The sequence below is a fragment of the Macadamia integrifolia genome, chromosome 4 (genome assembly GCF_013358625.1).
Source record: "Macadamia integrifolia cultivar HAES 741 chromosome 4, SCU_Mint_v3, whole genome shotgun sequence".
Lineage (NCBI taxonomy): Eukaryota > Viridiplantae > Streptophyta > Magnoliopsida > Proteales > Proteaceae > Macadamia > Macadamia integrifolia.
Window position 1 is genome coordinate 35,545,372 of NC_056560.1, and position 26,367 is coordinate 35,571,738.

The following is a 26,367-nucleotide window of genomic DNA, read 5'->3' on the forward strand; positions in this document are numbered from 1 at the left end:
AAACTTATTCCACCTTCAATGCAGTATATCCTGACCCAAAATGGATCACCCAACTTCCCTCAGTATCAACCAAGTCCAGACACTGAGACATTTAGTTGCTTCTAATTCAAATGGTTCTTCTTGCATAAGAGAGGAGGTTAGCTTTCCAAAGAGAGATCTTTTTCCCCACCCTATAGACAATATGATTGAATCTGCTTGTGTTAGATCTGGTAAAGACAAGTTAGTTCCCAAGTAACTGGCAAATTAATCCATTTCCCTAATATTCCGAACATTGCAAATGTTGTCTTTGCAGGAAACAGAGACATTAGAGCTGAAAGCAATGCCACTTTTCTCAAAGTTCACCATCAAACCTGATGTCAAAATCCAATTTATTGTGGAGACGTCCTCTTCAATTTCTCGACTGAATATGAATGTATCATTGGTGAGAAAAGGTGAGAAATTTCATGTGCATTCTGCACCACCTTTATTCCTTTATACATATTGAGTCTCTATGAGCGTGGAGAAGTCTAGAGAGTACCTCCATAGCAACAATGAAGAGAAATGGGCTCAATGGACAACCTTGCCTGGTTCCTTGAGATAGTTCAAAAAGGGTGTAAGCTGATCCTCTTAGCTTGATGGAGAAGGATGATGAACTTATGAGATAGCTTATCATATCACCCCGTTTACCTCCAAACCCTAAAAAGTCAAATATCCCTCAGAGGAAACCCCATTCTAATTTTTCATAGGCTTTTGCCATCCAATTTTAAGGCCACATGCCCTGTTCTTCCCCTCACCTTTCTGAGATAGTGAAAAGTCTTATGTGCAATAGTGATATTGTTCAAGATTTGTCTGCTAGGAACAAAGGCGGATTGGAAGGGTGAGATGATCTTGTGGAGGAACGATTTGAGTCTAGTAGCAAGAATTTTGGCGATAAACTTGTAAGATACGTTACGTAGGCTGATTGGTCTAATTAAATTCCTCCACTTGGGAAGCAAACTCCTTTTTGGGGATGAGGCAGAGAAGGTATGGCTAGTTCCCGTAGGGAGATTGACATCTCTAAAGAAACTAGATATAAAATGGCAAACATCAGCTTGAACCAAATCCCAAAATTTTTCGTAAAATATGGGTTGGAAACCATCAAGTCCTTGGGGCCTTTTGTCCCCTAATAGAGAAGATAAATTTGTTAATTTCTTCCAAGGATAGGGTAAAGTGGAGGGAGAAAAGCTCATAAGAACTGAGAATTGGGGGAGATAAAGGTTCAATAATGGAGAGGTCAAGGGGATTGGTTGTGTGAAAATTGGGAGAGGAAGGACGCAAATTCTTTGGCAATTCCAATAAGGCCAGAGATCATGCTCCCATCTGTAGACCTGATGTATTCAATGTTTCGTTTCTTAAGGTTGTACTTGGCCATGGCATGGAAGAATTTGGTGTTCCCGTCTCCTTAGGAGATATAGATTTGCTTCGATTTTTGAAACAAAAAAAAAAATGCTTCTCCATTTCAAGAACCCAACACAGTTTTTTTTTTTTTAACAATATCAAAGTCATGGTTCTTAGGAGGAGAGTGAGGTCCGAGATGGTTGTCTAGGTGTACACGGGATTCAACAGGGCATGTTTTAGGGATGAGATATTACTAATGCAAGTTTTATTCCATCCGGAGAGCAGTCTGCCAAAGCAATTGAGCTTACAAATGACACTGCCCTCATCAAGATTCCCCCACAATAACATATTTTCAATTAGTTAAGCTCTTACCCTTACTTTTATGACACAAAAGGGCCTGGGCATAGCGTCTTGTGTGAGATTCATTTACTTGTACAAGCAAAGGTTGCAAAGAAAGTTCAATAATTTGATACATAGAGCATGATTTGTACCATAAGTTTAGACTAAAACTTGACATATGAGCAGAGCAGGTGATCATAGGTTTCTAAACCTAAAATATTTAATTCAGATTTTTTTTTATTGCTTTTATCATCGATCAAACTAATATCACCATATTTTCTCATGGACACAGTTCTCACTCATCCATAGTAAAGAAATTCCACGAGGATCGGTGGCATCCGATGCCCAAAGGAGAAGATACTATAGTTTCGACCACATCAACAAGGGTCTGAGCACTGTGTGACAATCTAATTTAGCTTGCCTTCTCTGCTGCTCTAAGTACAGTTCTCAAATAAACAACTACTAAAACTCTCTGGATTCTCAGAGTCAGTTAAATGGAAATTTCATTATCTTTCGACAGCCAATATGTGATGGTGTCTAAAGTCTAAACTGCTGATGATGCTGCTGCTGCTTTTTCTTGTGCTGCTTCTTGTTACATATCAAAAAGGGCAAAAGAAAAGCTGCCTGGTCACATAACCACTCCTTCTGAACATATGACACGTAAAATTACCTCCCAAAATCAAGGGAACATTCACTGGTCATGTAACCCCTACCTGCACCCAGAAGAACCTACCCCAAGAACCTACCCCTGTAGATTCCCCCGTGCTGGCACAAGGGCTTCACAGTCGGAGCATTCTTTTCCCCTTAAGACTATCTCATCCATGAATAATGCCTCCTGCACACACTTTCATTGGCCCCCACACTGATGCAAGGGCAATGTGACCAGGCAGCGATCTCTGCCCTTATCTAAACTGTGACCCCTCTTATCGTTGGCAGACACAAGATTATGTCATCAAGACGAGGTAAAGTATATAGACTGCAACCCACAAATTTGAAACATTTGAAACCATCAAATATAAGTAAAAGAAACTACTTAATTTGATAGACTTGGTTCTCACTTGTACAGGTCAGCCCTGTCCATTGATTTTCTCACAGTTCTTCTAGAACGTGATATTCTCTCCCGGGTCTGAAAATTTGGGGAAGAGCAGTTCAAATCACACTCAGTAGGGGGATCACTATTGTTCTTGCTATTAAATAATTCCTCTCTTTGCTTGTGCCGCAATTTGGGTTCTGTTTCACCTTCTGTTTTTCTTGCATATTTGTTGTCAGGTTTACTCTTCGGGACCTCATACAGGGTTACAGGTCTGCCTCCACTCTGCACTAGAACATCTTCCCGATTCTCACCTGCAACTTGAAACATTTCAAGTATCTCGACCACCTGACTCATGCTAGGCCTCCCCTTAGGGTTTTGACTAAGGCAATGGTAAGCCAAATTGGCTACCTTCTGAGCAGCCTCTACAGAGTATTGACCTTCAATTCTGGGGTCCAATATCCTCAGCAACTTCTTGTTATGGTTCAACAGTGGGCGTGCCCACTCGACCAGGTTGTGTTCCTGGCTTGGCCTGCTTTTATCCATCGCTCTCCTACCAATGAGCAACTCAAGGAGCACAACCCCATAGCCATATACATCACTTCGAGCTGTTAGGTGGCCTGAAAACAAGTACACACAGATTAGATCATAAACTAGAACTTACAGAGACAGATTCAAGGTGATCTAGTTAGTTTGGCGATGATTTACCAGTCATCACGTACTCTGGAGCAGCATATCCATAAGTACCCATCACTCGGGTTGACACATGAGTCTGGTCTCCCATTGGTCCATCCTTTGCAAGCCCAAAATCTGAGAGCTTAGCATTATAATCCTGGAAGGTATGTCTTCAACATTAATTGAAGGACGAACTCACAAAATGGAAGATGAATGAATAGATTTGACCGAATATCAGGAACAAACTGAAGGGCCCAGCAAGGATTGGGATTGAGTATCTTCTTTATCATTGGACTCGATTTATAGAATGATAATTCCACAAGGTTGGATAGGTTCTATTCTGTATAAACCTTCAATCTTCTATCTTTTAGTAGAACAAGCCATAGTTGTCAAGGCATCAAAGCAATGCCTAGGCATTCAGACGCCTTTGAGGGTGACGCCTTGCGACCAGGGCCCCTCCAACACATTGGGTCACCTAGATGCCATGACAACTATGGAACAAGCTGAGATTTTAACGTTGAGACACAATGCAGAAAGTTGAAGCTACGGCAAGTTGTCTGATGTCTTACGGAATCCAGTAAGATATTCGATGTCTTGAAGTCGCGGTATATTATAGATCTTTCTGCTCCATGTAGAAAAGCTAGTCCTTTTGCTGCACCTAAAGCCATCTTCATTCTAGTGGACCAAGTCATTGATGCACAAACCCCTGTCAACATAATAAAATGGGACTAATAAAGAGGCAAATAAATATAGAACTAAATAGAGGGGCATACCCAATGGACAAGGCTAATGTACGCAGCCTTACCCCCGCTTGCAGAGAGGCTGTTTCCCAACTCGAACCCACAACCTAGGTCGCAATGGAGCAACCTTACTGTTGCACCTATGTCATCAGTGCCTAGAAATCTGAAAATCCAAACCAGAGATATATGTTTTTCCTGGTATGTCTGTCACCATGTAGCCAGAAAAGCTAAGACTGCCTGCATTGCAGTTGGCATGTTGATGCAGAGAAGGAGCTGAGGACTCAAGTCCGCAAAAGGAAAAGAGGGCCAGCAGGCCCCCATCTCGACCAGATGGTCCAGCCCATTTCATGGGCTTATTTCAACCTAAATATGGGCTTATTAGTATGGGTACTTAAGTCTCAATTTGAATTGTTTAATTTGATTTATTAAAGTGTCCTAGTTAAACTATGTGCTTTTAATTAGACTATGATTTAACTTTTCCTATTTAGAATAGTATCGACTTAAGGTTTTCTATTTGTAAGAGCCAAGGCTTCTCACGTTGATTTGAATGAATGAAGCACGTTGACCTGCAATCTCTGAGAGAGACAGTCTGGTGGGAAGCTATTCAGAGGGAATCTGAACTGAATTGGGTGGGAAACCTGATCTGAATTTTAACTCTGGTTTGACTTCAGTTTGCATCCTTGGTTATGCGGTTTGTATTAGGCCCCGTTTGTTTGACTGATAAAAACGGGTGGGAAACTTGTGAAGTAGGTCCCACATATTGTGGGTTGGGTTGACAAGGAAAAGAAAGGAAAGGAAAGACTGGAATATGTAATTTTTAGTGGGGTCCACCCCTATGGGAAAGATAGGAAATAGGAGAAGGAGAGAGATAGACACAAACAACTTTTCCATCAAGTCCTACCAATTTCGGTAGGACTTTGGAAGTGAATGGGGTGAGAAAAGTTAACTACCACATCAGCAGACAACAACTATTGCATTAAATGACCTTATATGATAAGCTTCCCACCCCAGCAAACAAACAACCAAGTTTTTTGGAATTTTGAGGAAAAGTTCCTCATTCTCCCACCCCTTTTTTCCTTTTCCTCTTTTCTCCATCAAACAAACTAGGCCTTGTTGATATTATCCTGTTATTTAAACCCGTTCAAGATCTCACTTTACTGATATGCAGCATCCCTGTTTTGAGGTTATATTTCACCATTATTACCTTGCCACCGAAGACTGATCTGGGGATCAGATTAATCCCATCTTTTGGGGTTTCCAAGGGCTTCCTAGGAGGAGAACTAGACCCAAATTCTGGGTTAATCTTATTTTATTGCTACTTATAAATCTCCTATTTCTGCAATTTGGCTGTTTCAATTCTGGTATTTAAAAGATTACATTGAATCCCACCATTGTTTTCATACGTTGGGATAAGTGTCAGTTTGCTAACAAAGAGATTCAATCCCAAGTTCATTCAGTTCTATTGGCCTGATTGGATTTAATTTCAGTATTCCCATATCTTTGATCTCAGTATCAGAAATCACTGTTTTTAAAATTATTTTATATCTAACCGTTGGATCAACCCCATATTTTGTAGGGGTTTTATTCTTTTCAGTGGTTATTGTTTCATAGAGTTTGTCTCTCATCAGAGAGTTTAATTTTCTGTTAATCTGTCTGAGTTGGTAACCTTAGGATCTTGTCTGGGAGGTTAATCTTTCAACTCCCCCCCCCCCCCCCCCAAAAAAAACCCATCACATGTCCCACCGCCCAGGGCAGTGTTGGATAGTACTCCAGTGAGTAAGACATTGTGCTACTTTTAATGACAAAGTTCCCAAAATGCGATTTAGATACTTACTTTGAAAAAGTTGCCTCTCCAGGCTCCCGCGGGCCATATATTCATAGACCAACAGCCTGTGCTCATCCTCACAGCAGTATCCAACAAGTTTGACAAGATTTGGGTGACTGAGTTGTCCAAGATAGTTGACCTCTGCCTGTAAGAGGATACCAAAGTTAAGGTGAACAGGAACTATGAAGTTTCCACTCTAGTGTCAAAACATCAGAGGAAACATCCTCAGCACTCACAGAAAAGCATCATAGAAATCATGTTCAACCACTAGACAATACTCCCAGAAAGACTCAGGTCAACCCAACTGATAGGACCATTAATTTTCTGGTGTAGGGTGTAGTGTAGGGCTGGATCGCGAATGACCTTACCCCAGACAGGATTTCAAAATGCAGTTGATAAAACGCAGGTTCAAGAACTCAAATCACTTAAATGAAGCTGTATCCCCAAATCTGATATAAAGAATTGCAGGAAATAGGGCAAGGGCTTGAAAGATTTCAAGAACACAAATGAAAAAACTTGTATGGCTTTCAAATAGCCATCGAGTTGCAACTTCTAGTTCTAGATCCCTATATTGATCTCCAAAATATTAGCAGCAGCTAATGCTCAGGTGGGCGATTGAATAGATTAGGGTTTCAGCGATAAAACCCCTATCAAACTAAATGGAATGAACCTGTTGTGGTTCTGTTAATCAGCAATGCAGCAGTAGCAGCAGAATCTCAGCCAGTTAATCACCAGTCGTGATGCAGATCCGGGTTCCAAAATCGGAATCGGATCACTTATGGGCCCAACAAAACAAGAATTGACTCAAGTCTAACAGTGCAATGGCAATTTTGTAATTTCAGAAGCAATTGTGCACATAACGTGTAACTACCAAGTGATGGGGACAAACCGTAATAGAAATTACAAGTGGAGGGTATTCTGGAATTACCCAAAGTTAGGAATGAATTAACAGAACATAAATCTAGAAAGGGGGGGGGGTAACTGTAAATATGACCCCTTAGGTCACTTAAGAATAAAAGAAGAAGTCATCTTCTCCATTCTCACGATAATAACCAGCAAAGGTGGAAGACCCAGCCCCCTTGTGAAGGAGAGATCCCTTCGGCTCTTCTCTGTTAGGCCTGAAATTTCAGGCATAGGGTCTCAAGAGGAAGCTTTACTAAACCCACAAGATGGTTTCTCAGCTGGCGGTGGATGCAGCTGCAGACCAGTTGCAGGTTTCGATTAGGGTCGCCCCTATGTTGGCTTCCTTCGACCTAAATCAGAGGTTGAACAAAGGCCTTTTGGATGAGTTCCAGCAGCCCTACGTTGGTGGATTGTTGCAGAAAATGAAACAGAAAAGGGGTAGAAGTAGTAACACGTAGGTGGGACAGAAGAGGAGAAGAGGAAGATTAGAGAAGGGAAGAAACACACATGGCAGCCATGGTTCTAAGAACCAAAACGTCATTCACTATTCAATTCCAAAATCTGTATTAAAATGAAAAACCCTTCATCGTCTTACATGGCTTACTTAGAGGAAAATAACAAGGCAATCAAAGGAAACCAATTGAAAAGGGAAACTACTCTAAATTAGAAACTAAAATCTAAAATTAAATCTCTCTATTAACTTGACCGACACCCTACACCAACAATAAAGGAAACAAATAAATAATCAAAGTACTAAATTAATCCCAAATCTTCCCATGCCCAACTGCATCAAATCGATGTTGACGTCAGCAACAGCAGATTATCTTGATCGATTATAGGTTGCAGCAGATCACCAAACACACAAATTGATTGGAAAGTAAAAGAAGATAGAAGGTAGAAGAAGAAGGATAGGTTTGGATTGAACCTCACTCTCTCCCGGGCCTCTCACCCACTCAAGCAATCTCTCCCCTCACTGCATCTCACAGCATTCATGGTTTGAAACGAACCGATAAATTTGCTCAAATCGTTCTAGGCTGAATACAGCCCACCCTTCTTTATTTATAATAATGGAAATCAACTACAACCAAAACCTCTTATGCGTGGGAGATCTAGAAGCACTTCTAAATATATAATTAAAAAAAAGACAATCCTACTTTCTAAATACCCTCTTGCATGGGAGATCAATACCCTACAAAACACAATATAATGAAAATAAAAACTTACAGATTTGGAAATAAATAAAATGGTAACTGAAAATTAAATGTCCTAGATTGCTATCAACTATCAATATAACCAAAATAGTAACTGACAACTAATTAAAAACTTTCTTGTAACCTCCTACCAAAAAAAAACTTCTAAAACGTCTCCACGCAATTCCATATCTTGTCTGCCAAGACATCTCCACGCAAGGCTGGAAATCTACCCTAAATCATCTCCACGCTATGGCTAATTAACCTTCTAGTTGATCTACACCAGCTGGGCATGGGGCCCATATGATCTGGGCATTATCTCTTCCTTAACTAGCTAAGAAATCTGGGAAAGATATCTATTAAACTGCTGGCCGATATTCTACCCAAATATGAAAATTATCTCTTATGATATGCTCCACAAAATTAGAAATCTGAACCCATTGAATGTGCACCATCGAACCAACCAAGAACCAGACCACATCAGACCAAGCTGTCTCCCACAGCAGCTGAATCCCAAAGCAGTTCTAGACTGGTTTTTGGGCTTGTTCCTGCGGCTGGAACCTGAGGCTGAGATTTATCAGGGTGCCTGTGTCCCATCAGATGTTCCATTCCCACCTGTGCTCTGAAATCCGGCCCGGCCTGGCCTGATGAAATGGTTGACCTGTCCTCTGGCTCACAGAACATGTGGGGCAAGAGTAATTTTTATGAAATAGTCTGTTGTTACGTACTCATCCTCTGCACCCCCCACCCTCCCCCCCCAAAAAAAAAAGGATTCCCATTAAACAATTTAGGGTATGTCTGTTTCCAGCACTACAGATTACATACAATAGATCAATATTTCTAGGTCATGAAGTCTACAAAGTGGCCACCATAGCCTTATGTGCATTGCTCAACATTTTCTTCATCAACAAAATAATTCTAACTTAATAAGAGGAAAAGGGAAGAAAAACTGATGATCCCAAACAAGTCACAAACTAAATAGACCAGTGATTGTTCCAAATCAATCATCATTTACCATCAGGACAAGTACTCACTATGGGAGAAAGAAAACATAGTGAACTGAAAATAAAAAAAAAATTCAGAGGAGACAAATACCAGCCATTCTCTGTCGCCTTGGAGCCCCTCTGGGTTAAGCACTTTAATAGCAACTTGTGCGGTTTTGAAACCTGGTCTGATGTTTTCATCTATAAGTCCTTTGTAGACGATTCCGAACCCACCCTCACCAATAACTTGATCTGATCGGAAGTTCTTGGTAGCCAATTTCAACTCGTTATATGTAAAGATGACAGCGTTATGGTATCCAGGATTCAGAAGTAGGTCTTTGACATTTTTGGGAATCACCGTAATGCTTGGCACTGGTCTGTCTGGCTTCGTTGGGGATGTAGTTGTGGCTTGGCATCCAGCAACTGAAATTCATAGATGATCAAAAATTCGTTAGATGCCAGGAAGATTATTTGGCTATGAATAACTCATGCCATTGCTGCTGCTGCTACTACAAGTACTACCACCACCACTACCTCACATCTTAATATCATTACGAAATCTATCAGAAGTGATAACAATGATAATCTAATATTTCCAACAAACAGATATTGATTATACTAAAACATACACTATTGCCAAAACCAGTAAAAGTGCTGTCACAGACCAAATAGTTGTGCAAGCTTTCAAGATGTGATGACAATACAAATGCAGGATCCTGACACAGTCCAATAATTCTTATTTTGGGGGAAGAAAATGAGGAATGGCACAGCAGTTTGGATTAGAACACCAAACACCAAACACCAAACCCCAAACTTCTTCTTCATCTTCTTCAACTCTACTGCTACTTCTACTTCTAATTCTATTTCTATCGCTACAATCACTAGACTAACTAGAAACATTAATTATTAATAAATATATGCTCTTCTTACTTTGTTCAGACAGAGAAAATCAATGCAAAACCTTAACTTTCCAGGTTTGCACATTTTGGTACTCGTTTGGTGAATTGCTATCAAGTCCTAACCATTATCAACTTAAGCGAAATAAATTTCATATAAAGGGTAATATGGAAGACCAGGTAACTTTAACACACAGGATGTGCCATTTCGCATTAATCCTTCCCATTTTCCAGAATTCTCTATTTAGATATGTTTTGTCATTTTGTCCATGATTAGGCCCATTAACCCTTCAAGACGCACAAATATGTACCCATCAAATATGAAAAATTATTAAATTTCTCAAGAACTAGAAGAAATTCAATTCCAGTCCGCACATGCAAATGAAATGAGGGTAGTTAGGTACATTAATGATTAATACCTGTGTCGTTAGTCACTTGTTCCTTTTCTTCAATGGCAAAACAGTTCCCCATCAATCTGCTCACGAAACTACAAGATTTGGATCTTATTCTTCCATTCCAGATCGAAGAAGAATAGAACAGCAGAACCAATCTAATCTTCTGGGTTCAATACGATATTTTCCCCACTATATTTCAAAAGATGGCATCTGGGCAGGAAAAACTTCCAACTCTTTGTTATCTGATAATGGGTATCCTCTTCCGAATCGTTCAACCGCTGCAAAAACACTCAGATCAGATCTGGCTTTATTGAACACAGCAGACGGGGTCGGCGGCAAAGCTCCGGCTACGGCAGACGTATTCGGATCAAGGCCACCGGAAAACCGAAACTAGTGTCTTTTGAAGAGATTTAAATAAGAGAAGGGAGAAGGGAGAAGGGAGAAGGGAGAGATTTGGCTGAGATGTGGAGAGCGTTTGTCGTGTCGTGTCGATTCGTTCCATCTTCCGTTTTATCCTCCGAAGCAGCCGAAAAGGCCAAAACTCTGGTGAAACCCCTCGCTGGGCATAACAAGAAAGATCCTGAGATTTACATAAGTTGCAATAATGCCATTCCCCCATAGGAATTCTTCAGATTCCGGTTTTGAGCAATGTTGGGATGGGGCTGGTTGGCTCGTAATTCTGGCAGTATATTGGGGTATTTTTTTTTTTTTTTTTTTTAAATAAAATTTGATTTTTCTTTTATCCTTTCTTGGCGCAACTACGTAATTACGTATTATTTCGTCTTATTCCATTTATTCAACTCGCTTGAGGATTAAGTTTGTTCAAGTAGTTAGAGTTAGGGGTATACGGATTTGACTGAATTTATAAAATTACCCTTTGATGACCTTTCTTTGCTCTCTGGAGATTTTCTCTCTGACCTTTGAAATGACCTCTGTCCGTCCATATGATGCCTGATATCGTGCGCCAATTGGGGTCATCTTGTTAGTTTATCAGACATGGTGGCATGCCTATTCTTCTTCCTAAATTTTTAATGGAAGAAAGTTATTTGAGCAAGCTCATAAGGAAAACCATCATGATGTGGAATTGAAGGATTTTATACATAAGAGGGTAACAAGGTCATTTCATGTGAGAGAAAAAAGAGAAGAATATGTGTCTTCTCAGGTTTGTGTTGCATATATTGTTTAATAAAGTGATCTGAGAGAGAGACAGAGTATTCTCCTTCTTTTATTTCAATATATAAATGCTTAACTAGAATCATAAGCATCACATGTCTTCTATGCACGAGGAAACTTTTTTTTTTGCCAAATTGTTTTATATTTAGATTGTAGGGAATGGGAATATTACAATAATTTTTTTTTTTTTGGTAAAATATTACAACCATTCATGCTAAAGGAAAGAGCATCTTAGATGTACTTTTTTTTTATGTAAAACCTTAGAGGGATGAGGGATTTTTTTTTTTTTTATCAGAAGAAGAGGAAAATTCATTAAGTATATAAATAACTAAGTACATCAATGTTCGGATTAGTTATATCTATGTGAGAGAGTTTGTTAATGATATTGTTTGCAAAAAGTCTCATGAGGAGGACTACTTCACTCATAGGATTGAGCATGAAGATTTATATATACACAAAATTATGAACATCCAAAATAAGAGGGATTACGCTCAAGGACATGAAGTAGTACTATTGTCAAGGAGTGAGTGATTCAATTCAGTTGAATCACTCCATTCTTCCCCTATATTCCATCCTTTATTATATTCTCGTTTCAATCCATAGAGAAATCCCCTTGTTTAGCTTCAAAAGTTTTTCATATCAACATGCAATCGGCAAACAGTGAGACACATCTTCCTTTGTTAATAATACAGGTAGCCCATGTAATAATATTTTTTTCACACCCCAGTTCCACTAAGATACATGTGGTGTGACTAAAACACTTACTGCCATCTTACAACACTCCCAGGATCTCTAAAGCAGTACCTTAACAGTCACAGTCCATAATCAAATCAATTTAAATCAGATGCAACAAAAATAATATGAAAACATACCAATTGGAATAACTAGTGAGAATCTAAGATTACAAATGTCTTATTATGTTTTATCTCGAAGATTGTAAATATCAAGACATACATCATAAATAATCACAAAATTAATATCCATATATATATATATATATATATATTTTTTTTTTTTTTTTTTAGTTGAGGTGAGCCCGAATGGATTTGTAAATGTACTTGCCCATATGGACTTATTGGATTTGATTAAAAAAATATTTGAATTTATAATCTAGTAGGGTTAAAGGGGTTAAAGACTTGTAATATTGGGGCTAGAGGTCCTTCCATTGGTAGGCCTAAGATGTTGGCCCTAATTTTTAACTGTGACTTAAAAGATGTTTTAAGTTACACATATATGTTGTTTTTATTCTAAACCCAAATTATGGCCCTACCCATTATGGCCCAACCCAATATGACCCAATAGTTGAGTCATCTATCCTTGTAATAAATTATATCCTCCATAAGCGTTAAAACTTATAATTAATAATTTGTGAAATTATTAGTTTGAGCCACAAGCTGATGGAATATGTTCTTTTTAGAAAATTTATTTTAAAACCCTAGTTTTAATTTGGTGGGAGCCCACATAATATGGTATTATGTGAAAATTAATATTTGTGCATTTTAATAGACTTGCATATTTTATTACATAAGATATTATAGTCTATTTTACTAAATATTAGTGGAGTAGAGTATGCATATATGAGATGTGTTGCACCATAGGCCAAGAATATTATTTTGTTCATAGAACCCAAATAGACTTGTAACTTAAAGTGTTAAGCACTGTTTTTAGAAAACAGTGTCCATTTGCTAATTTGTATATTTATATATTCTTTGAGTTTCTTACAACTTTAGTGGACCCATGGGCCCCTAAACCCATATAATTAAATATGATTTAATGTTTGGGGTGTAATAATTTCATGCACATGAGATGTACATATGATAGAATTGTCAAAAGTTGGCAATTTAAAATATGATTTTGTAAATCTTAATTTTCACATAAATGAAATAAAATGATCAAATGCATGCATTTGTTAGTGGTTATGGGATTTAAATGAACCATATCAATGGATTTTTTTGTTCTTTGAGTTTCTTATAACCTTAATGGACACATAGGCCCCTAAACCCATATAATTATATATGATTTAATGTTTGGTTTTGGGGTATAATAATTTCATGTACATGAGATGTACATGTGATAAAATTGTCATAAGTTGACAATTTAAAATGTGATTTTGTAAATCTTAATTTCCACATAAATGAAATTAAATGATCAAATGTATGCATTCGTTAGTGGTTATGGGATTTAAATGAACCATGTTAATGAATTTTTATGTGAATGGTATACATATATGTGATTATGAAATTCATCTCTCATTAACTGTTTACTCTCTCTCTCTCTCTCCTCCATTTTTTTTTATAAACTGATGTACTCCCCTTGGGCAGCCCAATTGGTGGGTTGGTTTCCCAAGGTTTCTTTGATAAAGAAAATGTAAAATAAAATTATTTTATTTTATCATGTGATGATCGAGAGGAAATCGATGATGATGATCGTAAGACAATCGGAGATGTTGATTAAGGGTTGATCGGATGTGTTGATTGCTTGGAGGAAGTGGACAAGATTAAAACAAAATATTTTTATTTTATTATTTCTAATATAATAGTTATTTTTATGTAACTTGCATTCACACTATCACTTAACTAAGTTGAGTGGGAGTAGCTAATGAGGCCATGTTACTCCTATCCATCTTGGAATCAAACTGACTTACATGAGATGCAAAATCAATTTGATTCCGAATGCCATCCCATAACCACTATAGTTGATAATTTACATGTGATATTTATTTTAATTGTTTAATACAAATACTTGCTTTATTTCATGTGATGTAAAGATTAGTTTATAAACATACAGACAATGCATTGAATGTATGTCTATATGATTATTTATGTATATGTGTTCCTGTTTTCCTCATTATAAAGCAAGTGTGATATGGAAAACCCTAACTGGTGGGATTCTTATGGGCTCTCATGGTCGATGAGGGTAGAGGTTTCATAAGTCAATTTTAAAAAATGCCGATAGGATAATGCTTGTGATTAATCAATGAGCGGTCTATACTCATCTCCTATGTGATAAGTAGAGGGCATGGTTAGTGAGAAGTGTATTGTGATAGTAGACACTAGCTCACGATACCATGATTCACTCTGAGACGGTGGGTTTATACTCAACCTGAGTATGTGTTAACCAATAGGAATGGACATGATACTCAAGTGGTCAAAATTGTTAAAAGTCTTTGTGATGGACAGAATCAGTCCAGTCAATCAACTCGTGTACAATGAACTTCAATAGGCTAAGTTGTGCATGTAAGGGTTGACTTATTCCAATTCACACCCTCAAGCTTTGAGGGAAGCTTAAAGTGTAAGAAACCATTGATTGAGTTTCGCCCACTTGTATTCAATGGTATGTATCTGCAAATTAATTGAACATCATTGTCCATTTTACCATCATATTACCCAAGATAACTTAAGGTTCTTCAGTTCTTGACTATGTCGTAATAGTGATAAGTCACTCTATGAGATTGGAATCCATTAAGTTAATCATGGATGTTTATTTCAATGTCTTAACCATGTCACTGATTACATCTAATGTAATTGATGAAAACTTTTGTTTATGAAAAGTCAGAGCAATAGTAATGGCATTTGTAATTTTCTCTTCATGTTCAATGCCCAATGGTCAAAACAAGAAGAAGGAATGCGTGGGTATGACCCATGTGTCAAATACTATGGAAAAGAATGATACAAAGAATTGTCAGTTTTACCTAGCCAACTTATGAAAGTAGTTGGATGAAATTTTTCATAAAACACTTGTCTTATTTGAATATACTATGTTGGTATGACCGACTGTCGCATGATATGTACAGATTTCGGTTCCTCATGCATGTTTACAAAGTAATTATATAATTCAAATATGACAAGAATATTTTATGGAAACTAAAAATCATCTTTTTATCAGGACTAGAGCAGTAACCATAATATGATAATGAAAAAAAAGGTTTTTATGTGTGCTTTAGTTAACTTCACACTTTTGGTACTTGTTGTATAGTTGTATAAAGTTGATAGAATTTATAAGTTGGGAGGGGTAAGGCTCCAGGATGTCTAAAGGAAAATCTGTCAACTTATAAGTCCTATTTATGAGGACATATGACTAAGTCTTTTCTAAAAAGGTTATAGAGCTATTTGTGTTTTAGAGTTAATTTATACTAATATAGATCATCTAGTAAATACTCTACCTGACAAAGGTATGAGTGTTAACTCTTGATTAGATCAAGTGAGAGTATTTATCATATATTTTTTAGATTATCTAAAACAATATAAGATCTCTAATTAAGATACCTGGAGACATCATATTGTATGCTATAATAAAAAGATCGAATTGGACATTGTAAGACAATGTTTGACAGCTGTTTTATTAGCATTGTACTTTTAAAATAGTAGTATTCATTTTAAACAAGTATCCATATAAATTTGTATCTAAGAAGCATTTTGAATAATAGAATGTGCAAAAGCTTATTCTACAATTACGTAAGGTATAGAGACCATTTAACTTAAATACAAAGGCAGTTGACAGATGAGATGAAATATAATAATAAATAGCACAGGGTTTGATAATCCTATTTGATTGACTTTTCTTTAAAAGAATTATATTACATTATAATATATTTTTGAGGACATAGAATTGTTCTATATGTACTAACTAAATAAATATTTGTAACTCACATATGTTTGTGGAACATCCTTGAATGTCTCAATGTCGTAGGAGGATAATTAAACTTCTATTAACTATACATTCCTTATAAAGGAGGATGACTATGTAGAAACGTTTTACAAATAAGTATGGTTCTTAAGAATCAAACAGACTTTTGTTGAGCTTTAGAATAGTCACTTTTCATTTTTACCAAGTCTAGATTTTTATAGATCTACTATAAAGTGTATGCCCATTAGATGTAAGTGGATATGTATAAAGATGAAAGAAAAGATTGAAAGAAATGAAAAATTCAAAGCATAATTGTTGACGAATGGTATACCCTCAGGGTTCATTATTGACAGATGCACACTATGATAATCACAGATTCAACTGTTAATATCTTGAAAAAGTATTGACATATAATAGCAAAGAGAAGAGTGCATGTCATTGAGATCTAATCGATATCTTGAGAGTTTCTATTATTTGAAACATTCACCTTTGATCAAATAAAAAATCGTTTGTTTTGATCAATTTTTGAATAGACCAAGTGATCAGTGAGAATACAAATATTTTTCAGAATAAAATAGTTGGATTGCTATCAAACTTTAGTAGTTGAGAATTATTGAAAAGTGGACCTAAGTTCGTATTGTTACTATTTGTAAATCTAAGTAATATCTGATTATTTGAAAATTTGACAAGTGTGACAGGTAATCCATAATATTCAAGTTTTTACATTTTAGTGATGATAATATATTTTAGAATAGTTCCAAAGAGTAATTTATCTTGAATTTCACTAAGTAGTGGAATGTTTGACAATTAGCCAAGTTGTTTGGTTGATAAAAGTTCTTGAAAAAACAAGAGACTATTTATAAACTTATAAAACTACTTATTGTCCAGGTATATGATAATGAGAATGTTTTACACTTGAATAGGGAACTCAAGTTGCATCCTATAGAAAGATTAATCCAGGTAGCCGATGAGATTAGCTCAAAGGAATAGTTTTTCCAAATCTCTTTACTAAGGGAATGATATAGGATGTGAATATGTTGAGAATATGTAGGCAACTTTATGGCTTTAATGTACAAGTGGGAGTTTGTTGAAAAATTTTCATCATCAATCTATATTTATATGAAAATCATATAAATTAATTTACATAATTTAAATAATAGGTCTTGGTAAGTCCTTAGGTTTTAATCTAAAACTGTTCACGACTAGGGACGGGATTGAAAATCCTGTGTAAATGGTCATCGTATTGTGTGTACCTAGGAATGGAGATTCTAGAGCATAAGTGCGAGTGTACATACAGTGTGTACATTGAATCGAATCATACAAGAATTTCAAGTGTGTTACTTTCTATTGATTTGAAAAGAAATTCTCGTGAGTAGTGTACGGTCGGTCCTTTGACCTAAGGGATTCTTATCGATGCGATCACACATTATGAGTTTTGGTACACCAACGGTTGATGTCTCCCTGACTATATATCGGTGTACTGGATTTGTATTATTTGGTCGTATTCAAAAGAGATTCCCAACAAGGAATCCACTACCCTTATTGGGAGAATATCAAGGAGAGAAAATTTTTGCACTTGATTGGACATAAATCCAGTACCAGTGGCATTTTTGTAAATTGTTTACAAAGTTTTTAAAATTAATATTTATTTCGTAAATAATTTTGAAAAATGTTTTCTTTAGTCCAATCAGAATTACAAAATCTCTGGAAAATTTTCTATAGACTGGGGATATAATAGTATACACATACCCATAATCTATAATGTGATATAATTTTGTGGAAGGACTGATGCGTAATAATCTACTAAAATTGGATATTGATTGTTACATCTACTTGACAACGTATATGTTGGTTAACCCTGTATTATGAATATGGTATAGTTAAGACACACTGCATGCAAGGTGGAATCTCAATGAGATCCTATCCTACCCCTTTCCTATAAGTTCAACGCATATGTACAACATCTTAAAAGTCATGAATTCTTTTTCGTGATCTAAGATTTGGATCCTCATGTGAGATAAGATCTCATATTAAGATGGAGGAGATTGTTAGGAAAAAGAATCTTTTAATATTTGTTTTCCTAATAATATGATTTTATCCTTAAGACAAGATTTGATCTTATCCTTAGGATAAGATTTGAGTTATAAGTCTTTTATTATAAAAATGACTCAAAAAAAGTGGAAGAAGAGAACAGTTCTCATGGTTCTCACCCTCCTCTAGAATCTTTCTCCCATCTCCCATCTCCCTCTCTATCTCTTCCTCTTTGAGTGATCGAGTATGATGATCAGGGTTTTATGAAAACCCTGACTATTGTGGAGGAGCTTGGATCCAAGGGAACGTAAAGTTGTACATGTGGGAAGGACTCACTGTGAAAGGGCTAAGATCGCATGGAGGCTCTGCACTTGTGGAGTTTCAGGTAATGATCGAAACCCTCGTATTGATTATTTATTGAATGACTGACCCAACTGGTAGGATGATCCAAATCACTTTGACGAATGCCGTCTTTCATAAGGTCCTTATATATCTTGGTGCTACGGGGCGTATCGAGTATGGAGAGTTAGTTGTGTGCTTCTCTCAAAATAGTGTCTCTTAAATCACCACCTTGTCATGCACAATGTTCTTACTTGAGGACTCCCTTATTAGTTATGGTAAAATTCATATCCTTTTGCTTTCCTTCCTAATGTTAGTTTATAACTTCTACAAGTCTGCATCAGTTGTCTGGCTACAGTGATCCTTTGCATAAGGGTAGGTTGTACCACCAATACTGCTAGTGACAATGTGACACCTTCCACCAATAGTTCCAATTCCAATTTCCTAGCTTCTTCAATCTGATGTTCATTGGCTATCAGTGATCCAAGAGTCAAGATATGTGATTCCTGCTAAGTGCATCAACTACTACATTTTTCATGCCTGGATGATAGTGGATAATACAATTATAATCATTCATCATCTCTAAGCATCTCCTCTGTTTCATATGAGTTCCTTTTGGGTGAAGAAATATTTCAGGATTTTCTGGTCATTGTATATCTCACTTTCCTCGCCATACAGGTAGTACCACCAGATCTTCAAGGCAAAGATTATAGCTACCAACTCCAAATCATGTGTAGGGTAATTCTTCTTGTAGTCTTTCAACTGCTGGGAAGCAAAAGGAAATACTTTACCATCTTGCATCAGTACACAGTCTAAACCCAACTTTGGAAGAATCATTTTTTACTACCATACTACTTGCACTAGTCATACTGGTCGACGCTAGAGCTATCACCAATCTCTGTCTCAACTCCTGAAAACTCTTCTCACATGCATCAGACCACTCAAATTTCATGCATTTTCGTGTTAGTTGATTCATCAGTGTCAAAATATATGAGAAGTTCTTAATAAATATCTTGTAGTATCTGGTCAGTCCTAGAAAACTACGAAAGTCTACAACACTTTGGGTGTGCTCCACTCTAGCAATGTCTTCACCTTTCCTAGGTCTCCTTTTGTGCCCTTGTCTGAGACATGTGGCCTAAGAATACCACCTGAGGAAGCCAAAACTCATACTTTCTGAACTTAGCATAAAGTTGCTTCTCTCTCAGATTTTGTAATACTAACCTAAGGTGTACAACATGCTCTTCAACACTCTTGGAGTGTACCAATATGTCATCAATAAATACAATCCCAAAATTGTCTAGCACATTCTAGAACACTATGTTCATCAAATCCATAAATGCAGCCGGTGCGTTGGTGTCACACCCCACTTCTAGTAGACCCAATTTACCGTATAGGAATACCGATGGTATAAGTAAGACGCTTATCTACCTCACAAACCTATCAGGATCTCTAATAGTAGCATCTTAACGATTCACAATCTCACAACACAACCAAATAATAGCATCGGAATCAGAGTATAATAGCGGAATCATAAATATAATGGAGAACATCTAGTGATATTGTAAATATCCATAACCAGTTTATATGTTTACAAATATCCAAGACTTATAAAATTAAGTTCAAATTATACCATACACAAATCTATATCAGAATAACAAAATATGCCAAACACCTCATGGTGCCGTGTAAGCACATATATCACAGGCACAATCCTAGTCATGCTCCCCCGCTTCTGGCATCCACCAGACACTCACTCCTTACACGGGTCCGGAGGAAAGAGAGTCACAAGCCATAAGCACGACTGTACCTACATCATCATCTAAAAGGGCGCATATACGTGGGGTGAGATTTTCAACTAGATCAGTGAGGGGTGGGGTTCATGCACAACCAAACAAAGGTAATCGTATAAATAATTCATGATGCATAATTACATAAATTAAACAAATAGTCCATGATGCTCGTGATGTAGTTCATATATTTTATTATCCACCTAGCAATACAACTAAGTCTGGTCAATGCTACTACAACACATTAAGCTATATCCCTGGTCTCGGAACCACCATCAACTACATAGCGATACAAACCCTAGCCATGATTAGGAGCCTACCGGTCCAGGTATGCAGCCATCGGTCACCTAGAAAATGCCTAATAACTCCCTCCTGGCAGTCATGACACCGGTATGTCCATCAACCACGTCGGACAAGTTTCAACCTCCGACAACAATCATATCGTACCGTGAGTGTGGCATTCCAGGAAGATTCTATTGTTTTATGGTTGTCCTTGTTGGCAATCCGACCATGTGGCGGTGATGGCATGGCCAGTTTGGGTGAATTGGATTGAAATGATGACATGGCAGTGTCCAGTGTCATCAATGAGATAACAGAATGGCATGATATGCATGGAGTGGTTTGATACATTCTTAGTAGGTGGTGCGGGTTTCTGGGTCAAAACTGATAAAATTGACCTATTTACACTCAGAGGTATTTTCGGTAGTGAAAATGACATTTTTGGAAGATCGTTTCTTCATGAAAAAGATAGATTATAATTTATCTAGTCCAGTGCATCTGATTTTGTCGCATTCCGATACCTTATGAAGAAATTACGGTATTTGTGGTAGTAAAAGGTAGTTTCGGCATTGAAGATGAATTTTTTAAAGGAAGTGTTCTCCCATGTAAAGATACGAAAAAAATCTAATCTTTACAATGATTCTAATTTCATCTCGTTCTGATTCCGCATGAGAAAGATGCGTCATTAAAAAGGTTTAGGAGAATTTTGGTCTTTTTATAATTAAGTCAGATGGTCAGGTCTTCTGAAAAGTCATAGAGCATCCAGTCACGGTTCCAATGCACTTTGTTTCATCTCGATCGGATATCGTATGAAAATGTTATAAGTGTTTTCGTGAAATCGATTTGAAAATCCAAACCGAAAATTCATTAGTTACTCTCGGTGTTGGGTGGATTTTTTGGAATTTATTTTTGAAATTTGAAGGGATTTTGTGTAATTTCAAGATCTTAAAGGTCTGAGTTGCAAGGGGTCTTTAAGCGCTGAAATATATGAAGGCAGGGGCTTATGTGTACATAAGAGAATTAGAGGGATCCTTAATAAACAGCTCAAACTGAGCCACATTGGTCAGATTCAAATCTGACGTTTCGTGCAAGAGCTTGTGTTGAAGATGCTTACCTGAGGGTTCTCATTGCTAGAGTGTATTAGATATGATGGTCTGGCACTACACCATATTGCATTGACTAGTGTGTGTCGCATGTGCATCATCACCAAAGCTTAGATTCCAATCCCATAGATCTGGATCAACTAGATCTTATAGATCCAGATCTAATGGTCTTTAAATGATTCTCCTTTATGGGTTAAGCCGACAACCTTCCGGAATATGCACTGATGTGGCCAATCCGTGGTCGACAACGCCTACGTCATGATGACGTCATCGAGATTCAAAACCTATGGTTTAGATCTATTGTCTGTTGGTTTAATCGGACGGTTCAGATTAAGAGATATCTTTTGATGAGATCTACGGCCAGATCTGCGTCTTTGTTGAGCGCACTGCCAGTGTAGCCTATACCACCCCTACGAAGATTCCATTTTAGGCTATTTCATTGCTCCAATTTTAAATGGTCATATCTCCCTCATTTTAACTTGGATTTGGGTGAACCAAGTTTCTACTTCTTCATTTTTTCAAGTCCTACACCATGGAAAAAAGAAAAATGAGTTTTGAGTGAAGAAAGGCTATGATTTTGATAAGAGAAGCTTTCCCCCTTTGTTGGTCCTTGAATGAACATGAATACTTGATGATAAATGTTCTTAGGCCATTAAAGGAGGTAAAAGAGGTGGTTGAGGTGTGTTAATGATATATTAACTCAAAGCCAAGGAGGAAGAGAAGAAAGTAAGGATGTGTTTGCTTTGAAGAGCAAGAAGCCAAGTAGAGAGAAGGTGTGAGCACCAAACTTGTCAATACAAGTTTCCAGTCATCCCAGGCAATCGGTTGTGAGATTCTCTAACCTTTGATTTACATTATATGCATGTATGTATGTTAGGGTTAGTTGTGGATGAATGTATACATGCTAGGTTAGTTGTGGATGAACTGTAAGCATGCTAGCTAATTGTTGATGTATATGCTAGGCAGAGCTTGACTGTAGGGCATTGATATAAGCCCAAATTTACTGTATTCTTTATTGAGTGCTTAGTGGTTGCTAAGTACCAGGAGTGGGTGCTACAAATTATACCAGCACTGCAAGTGCCATCGCAGCTTTGGCTTGAGAAAATTAGGTATGGGTGCTCCCGACTGTAAGTGTAGTCAAAAGTAGTGTATTGAGTAGGTACAAAATCTTTACAGGCACTACTCTGGAGATGTAGGAAAATTGTCGAACCTTTTAAAAATCCTATGTTGTGGGTGCTTGTTGTTTGTATTTTATATTGAATTGCATGGAATGTGTAATGTGGAATGGGTGTGCACACTTGGAAGTACCTATGAGAGGCTGAGTGTGCATACGACTGTGTGCAAACAGGGACAGGTATATCAGGTTTTTCTTGGCCAGACATCAAACAGGTTTTTGAGGATCAAAATTAGACTCACTAATTCACCCCCCCTCTCAGTGACTACCGGGTTACAACAATTAGTATCAGAGCCAATACTCAGTGACAGTTTGATCAACAACTGAGTGATCCAAAGGCAGTGGCAATGATAGTGACAGTATGGCAGGTGAAGGCTATTCAGGACATGCACCAAAGTTTGATGGATTTGATTTTATGTTGTGGAAGAGGAGAATGCAGTTGTACCTAGGTTCACTAGGTTATGATGTTTGGGCATCAGTTCTGATTGGGTACAAGAAACCTGAAGGAGGTCCTATTGACAATGAAGCTAAGAAGGCTTATTGTTACAATCAGAAGGCCGTGAATGCAATATTCTCAGCATTAGATAAGAGTGTGATGGCTAAGGTAATGGATTGTGACTCAGCCAAGAATATCTGGGGAAGACTAAAGAGCATTTATGAAAGAGATAAAAAGATAAGGAAAGCAGAGCTTCAGACCTTCAGAGGCCAGTTTGAAAGTTTACTAATGCAAGAGGGAGAGAATATTGACACCTATATGATCAGGAAAAATGAAGTGGTCAACTCTATTAGGGGTCTGAGAGCCAATCTAGAGGATTCAGTTGTTTGTCAGAAAATCCTAAGATCTTTGTTGCCCAAGTATGACTCCAAGGTGTTAGCTATTAAAGAGGCAAAGGAACTAGACACTATCACTCTTGATCAAGTGCATGGCACTTTCACAGCTCTTGAAATAAGATGGAAAAAAAGTAATTCCACTGACAAATAAGCTGCTTTCAAGGCAATGAAGAACTTGAAAATCAAGGAGAAGAAGAAGTAGTCTGTGGAGGATATTGATGAGAGTGAAGATGAGGTTACAGCTCATTTCACCAGAAAGTTGAAAAAGGAAACAGAAAAATACAAGGATAAGTTGCCTTTCAAATGCTTCAACTGTGAAAGGGTTGGATATTTTGTAGCCAAGTATCCTAACCAAGAAAAAATAGAAAGTGATGACGATGAACATGAAAAGAAAAGTCATTTCAAGGGAAAGGAGAAGTTCTTCTCAAACAGATACAAGAAAGCAAGGATAAGAAGAAAAGTTCGATTTTTAAGAAATGCAGTAACACAACTGATGAAGAGTCTGAAGAATTATCTAATGATGAAGATGATGAGGCTATGTTCATGGTCTCAATAGATATGGAAGAAAACAAAGAAGATTCTTTCAGCAAGGAAGATTTTACAGAAGTAGAAGAGGAAGATGAAAAATCACATCTAGAGGTTGAACTCACAGTCGCCCTTAGAGAGCTTAAAAGAGAAAGGAAGAAAGTGAAAAAGATCACTCAACACCTTAAGGGGCAAGAAAAATAGTTCTTGAGTTGAGAGATCAAGCCAATAAGTCTAGGAAGACCTTAGATGATCTTGAGTATCAACTCTCACAGAAGACCATTGACTGCAACACTCTTGAGTTAGAGAAAGTGGCTTTGAAAGCACAACTAGAGGAGCAATATGAGATTCTTACACAATTTGATGGTTATGCAGATGAGCTAGCCTTATTAAAGGCTAAGGTTGAAGACTATAGGAGAACTGAGATTAAGAGAGACGACTTAGAAAATAAAGACATTGAAGATGACTCTACTCCAAAAGAGCATCCTAGCAGTAAGAAGCTCAATGACATCATCAATGCTCAAAGACCGACTCACATCAAATTTGGGCTTGGATTTGTTGGAGAATCTTTCAAAAATACCAAGGCAAATGGTAAAGGAACAGTACATAATCCTATCAAAGTCAATGACAGGAATGCTCAAAGAGGAAAGACACATGTTACTACTGCTGGCAATGTCAAGAGAGCAGTACAAAAAGATAGAGTGCAGACTGGTCCAATCAAAAGAGGAAATATATCTATATTCCATAAGACTAACCATGCTAGACAACCATAGTTGGCAAGGCCAAGCAGGAGAGCAGAGAGCTATGGATACAGTCAAAGTCCTCAACAGAGACCTAGAGCATTTGACAACTTCAGAGCTCCTTACAGATGGCAGATGGAACCTATGATGCAGAGGCACACATTTCAAGGTTATTGTTACAAATACAACACTTTTGGACACAAGATCTCAGATTGCAAGTTCAATATTGGTCCAAAGAGTTATGTGGACAGAAATCCTTTTGCACCCCTTATGGAGGAAACAGTTGAATGTTACAGATGCAACAACCTTGGACATATTGCAAGGAATTGTAGAACTGTATTTCCCCCACAAAGACAGGAGAATAGAGGTAAGCAGAGAGTTTTCAGAAACACAAAAGATGATGAGATGGATAGACAGATCTCAAGACAGAAGAAAGCAAAGAAATCTCAATCTGTCAAGAAAGTCTGGGTTCAGAGAGAGAGAGTAGAACATGAAGAAGATGCAGTAGCATTTGTTATTCATAGAGCTTTTAAGGCTCAAGGAGACTCTACTCCATGGATTCTTGATAGTGGTTGCTTAAGCCACATAACAGGAGATAAGAAAATTTTTGAACAATTACATGACTTTGAAGGTAGATCTGTGAAGTTTGACAACAACAATGGTGTCAGAATTACAAGGAAGGGGTCCATAAGTCTGAACCATAGGAAGGTGAAATCCCTTGATGTCTTGTATATTGAAGGGCCCAAACAAAATCTTCTCGGCATCAGTAAAATTTGTGACAAAGGGCATGAAGTAACTTTCACTAGTAAATGGTGTGAGATAAGAAGATCAAGCAGTGGAAAGATTGTAGCTACTAGATAGAAAACTTCAGGAAACCTGTACACCTTGACAGAGTTAGAGAAAGATTCTTGCATGGTTAGCATAGATGAGGAGACATGGTTGTGGCACAGAAGACTTGGGCATATTGGTTTTAAGAACCTTGCCAAGATTTCTTCGAAGAAGGCAGTGAGAGATGTTCTTGAGTTGAAGAAGCTCTCCAATCCTATATGTGCATCTTATCAGAAGGAAAAGCAAACCAGAATCTCCTACAAGTCTAAGGAGTACTATTCCAGTTCACCATTGGAGTTGATTCACACAGACCTATGTGGTCCTATGAGGACACCTAGCACCTCAGGAGAGAGATACACCATATTGTTTGTTGATGATCATTCAAGAATTGTGTGGATGATGTTCTTAAAACATAAGTCAGAGGCTTTAGAAAGATTTAAGATCTTTAAGAAGCAAGTTGAAAATCAGACAGGGAAAAATATAAAGTGTCTAAGATCTGACAGAGGAGGTGAGTACAGTTGGGATGATTTTGAAGAATACTGTTATGAGCATGGTATCAGGAAACAAACTTCAGCTCCAAGAACACCCCAATAGAATGG

The 26,367-nt window shown here is 37.4% G+C and overlaps 1 protein-coding gene across 1 annotated transcript; it reads right to left on the minus strand.

The window, feature by feature from the left end:
• Nucleotides 1–2,711: 2,711 nt before the first annotated feature.
• On the minus strand, nt 2,712–10,894 carry LOC122076800 (probable serine/threonine-protein kinase PBL17). The gene is made up of 6 exons (XM_042642366.1): nt 10,357–10,894; nt 9,154–9,464; nt 5,975–6,110; nt 3,970–4,106; nt 3,434–3,557; nt 2,712–3,345 (listed from the first exon to the last, which is right to left on the minus strand). Exons 1-6 carry the CDS (start codon nt 10,406–10,408, stop codon nt 2,750–2,752), a joined length of 1,356 nt encoding a protein of 451 aa, XP_042498300.1. The 5' UTR covers nt 10,409–10,894; the 3' UTR covers nt 2,712–2,749.
• Nucleotides 10,895–26,367: the final 15,473 nt, after the last annotated feature.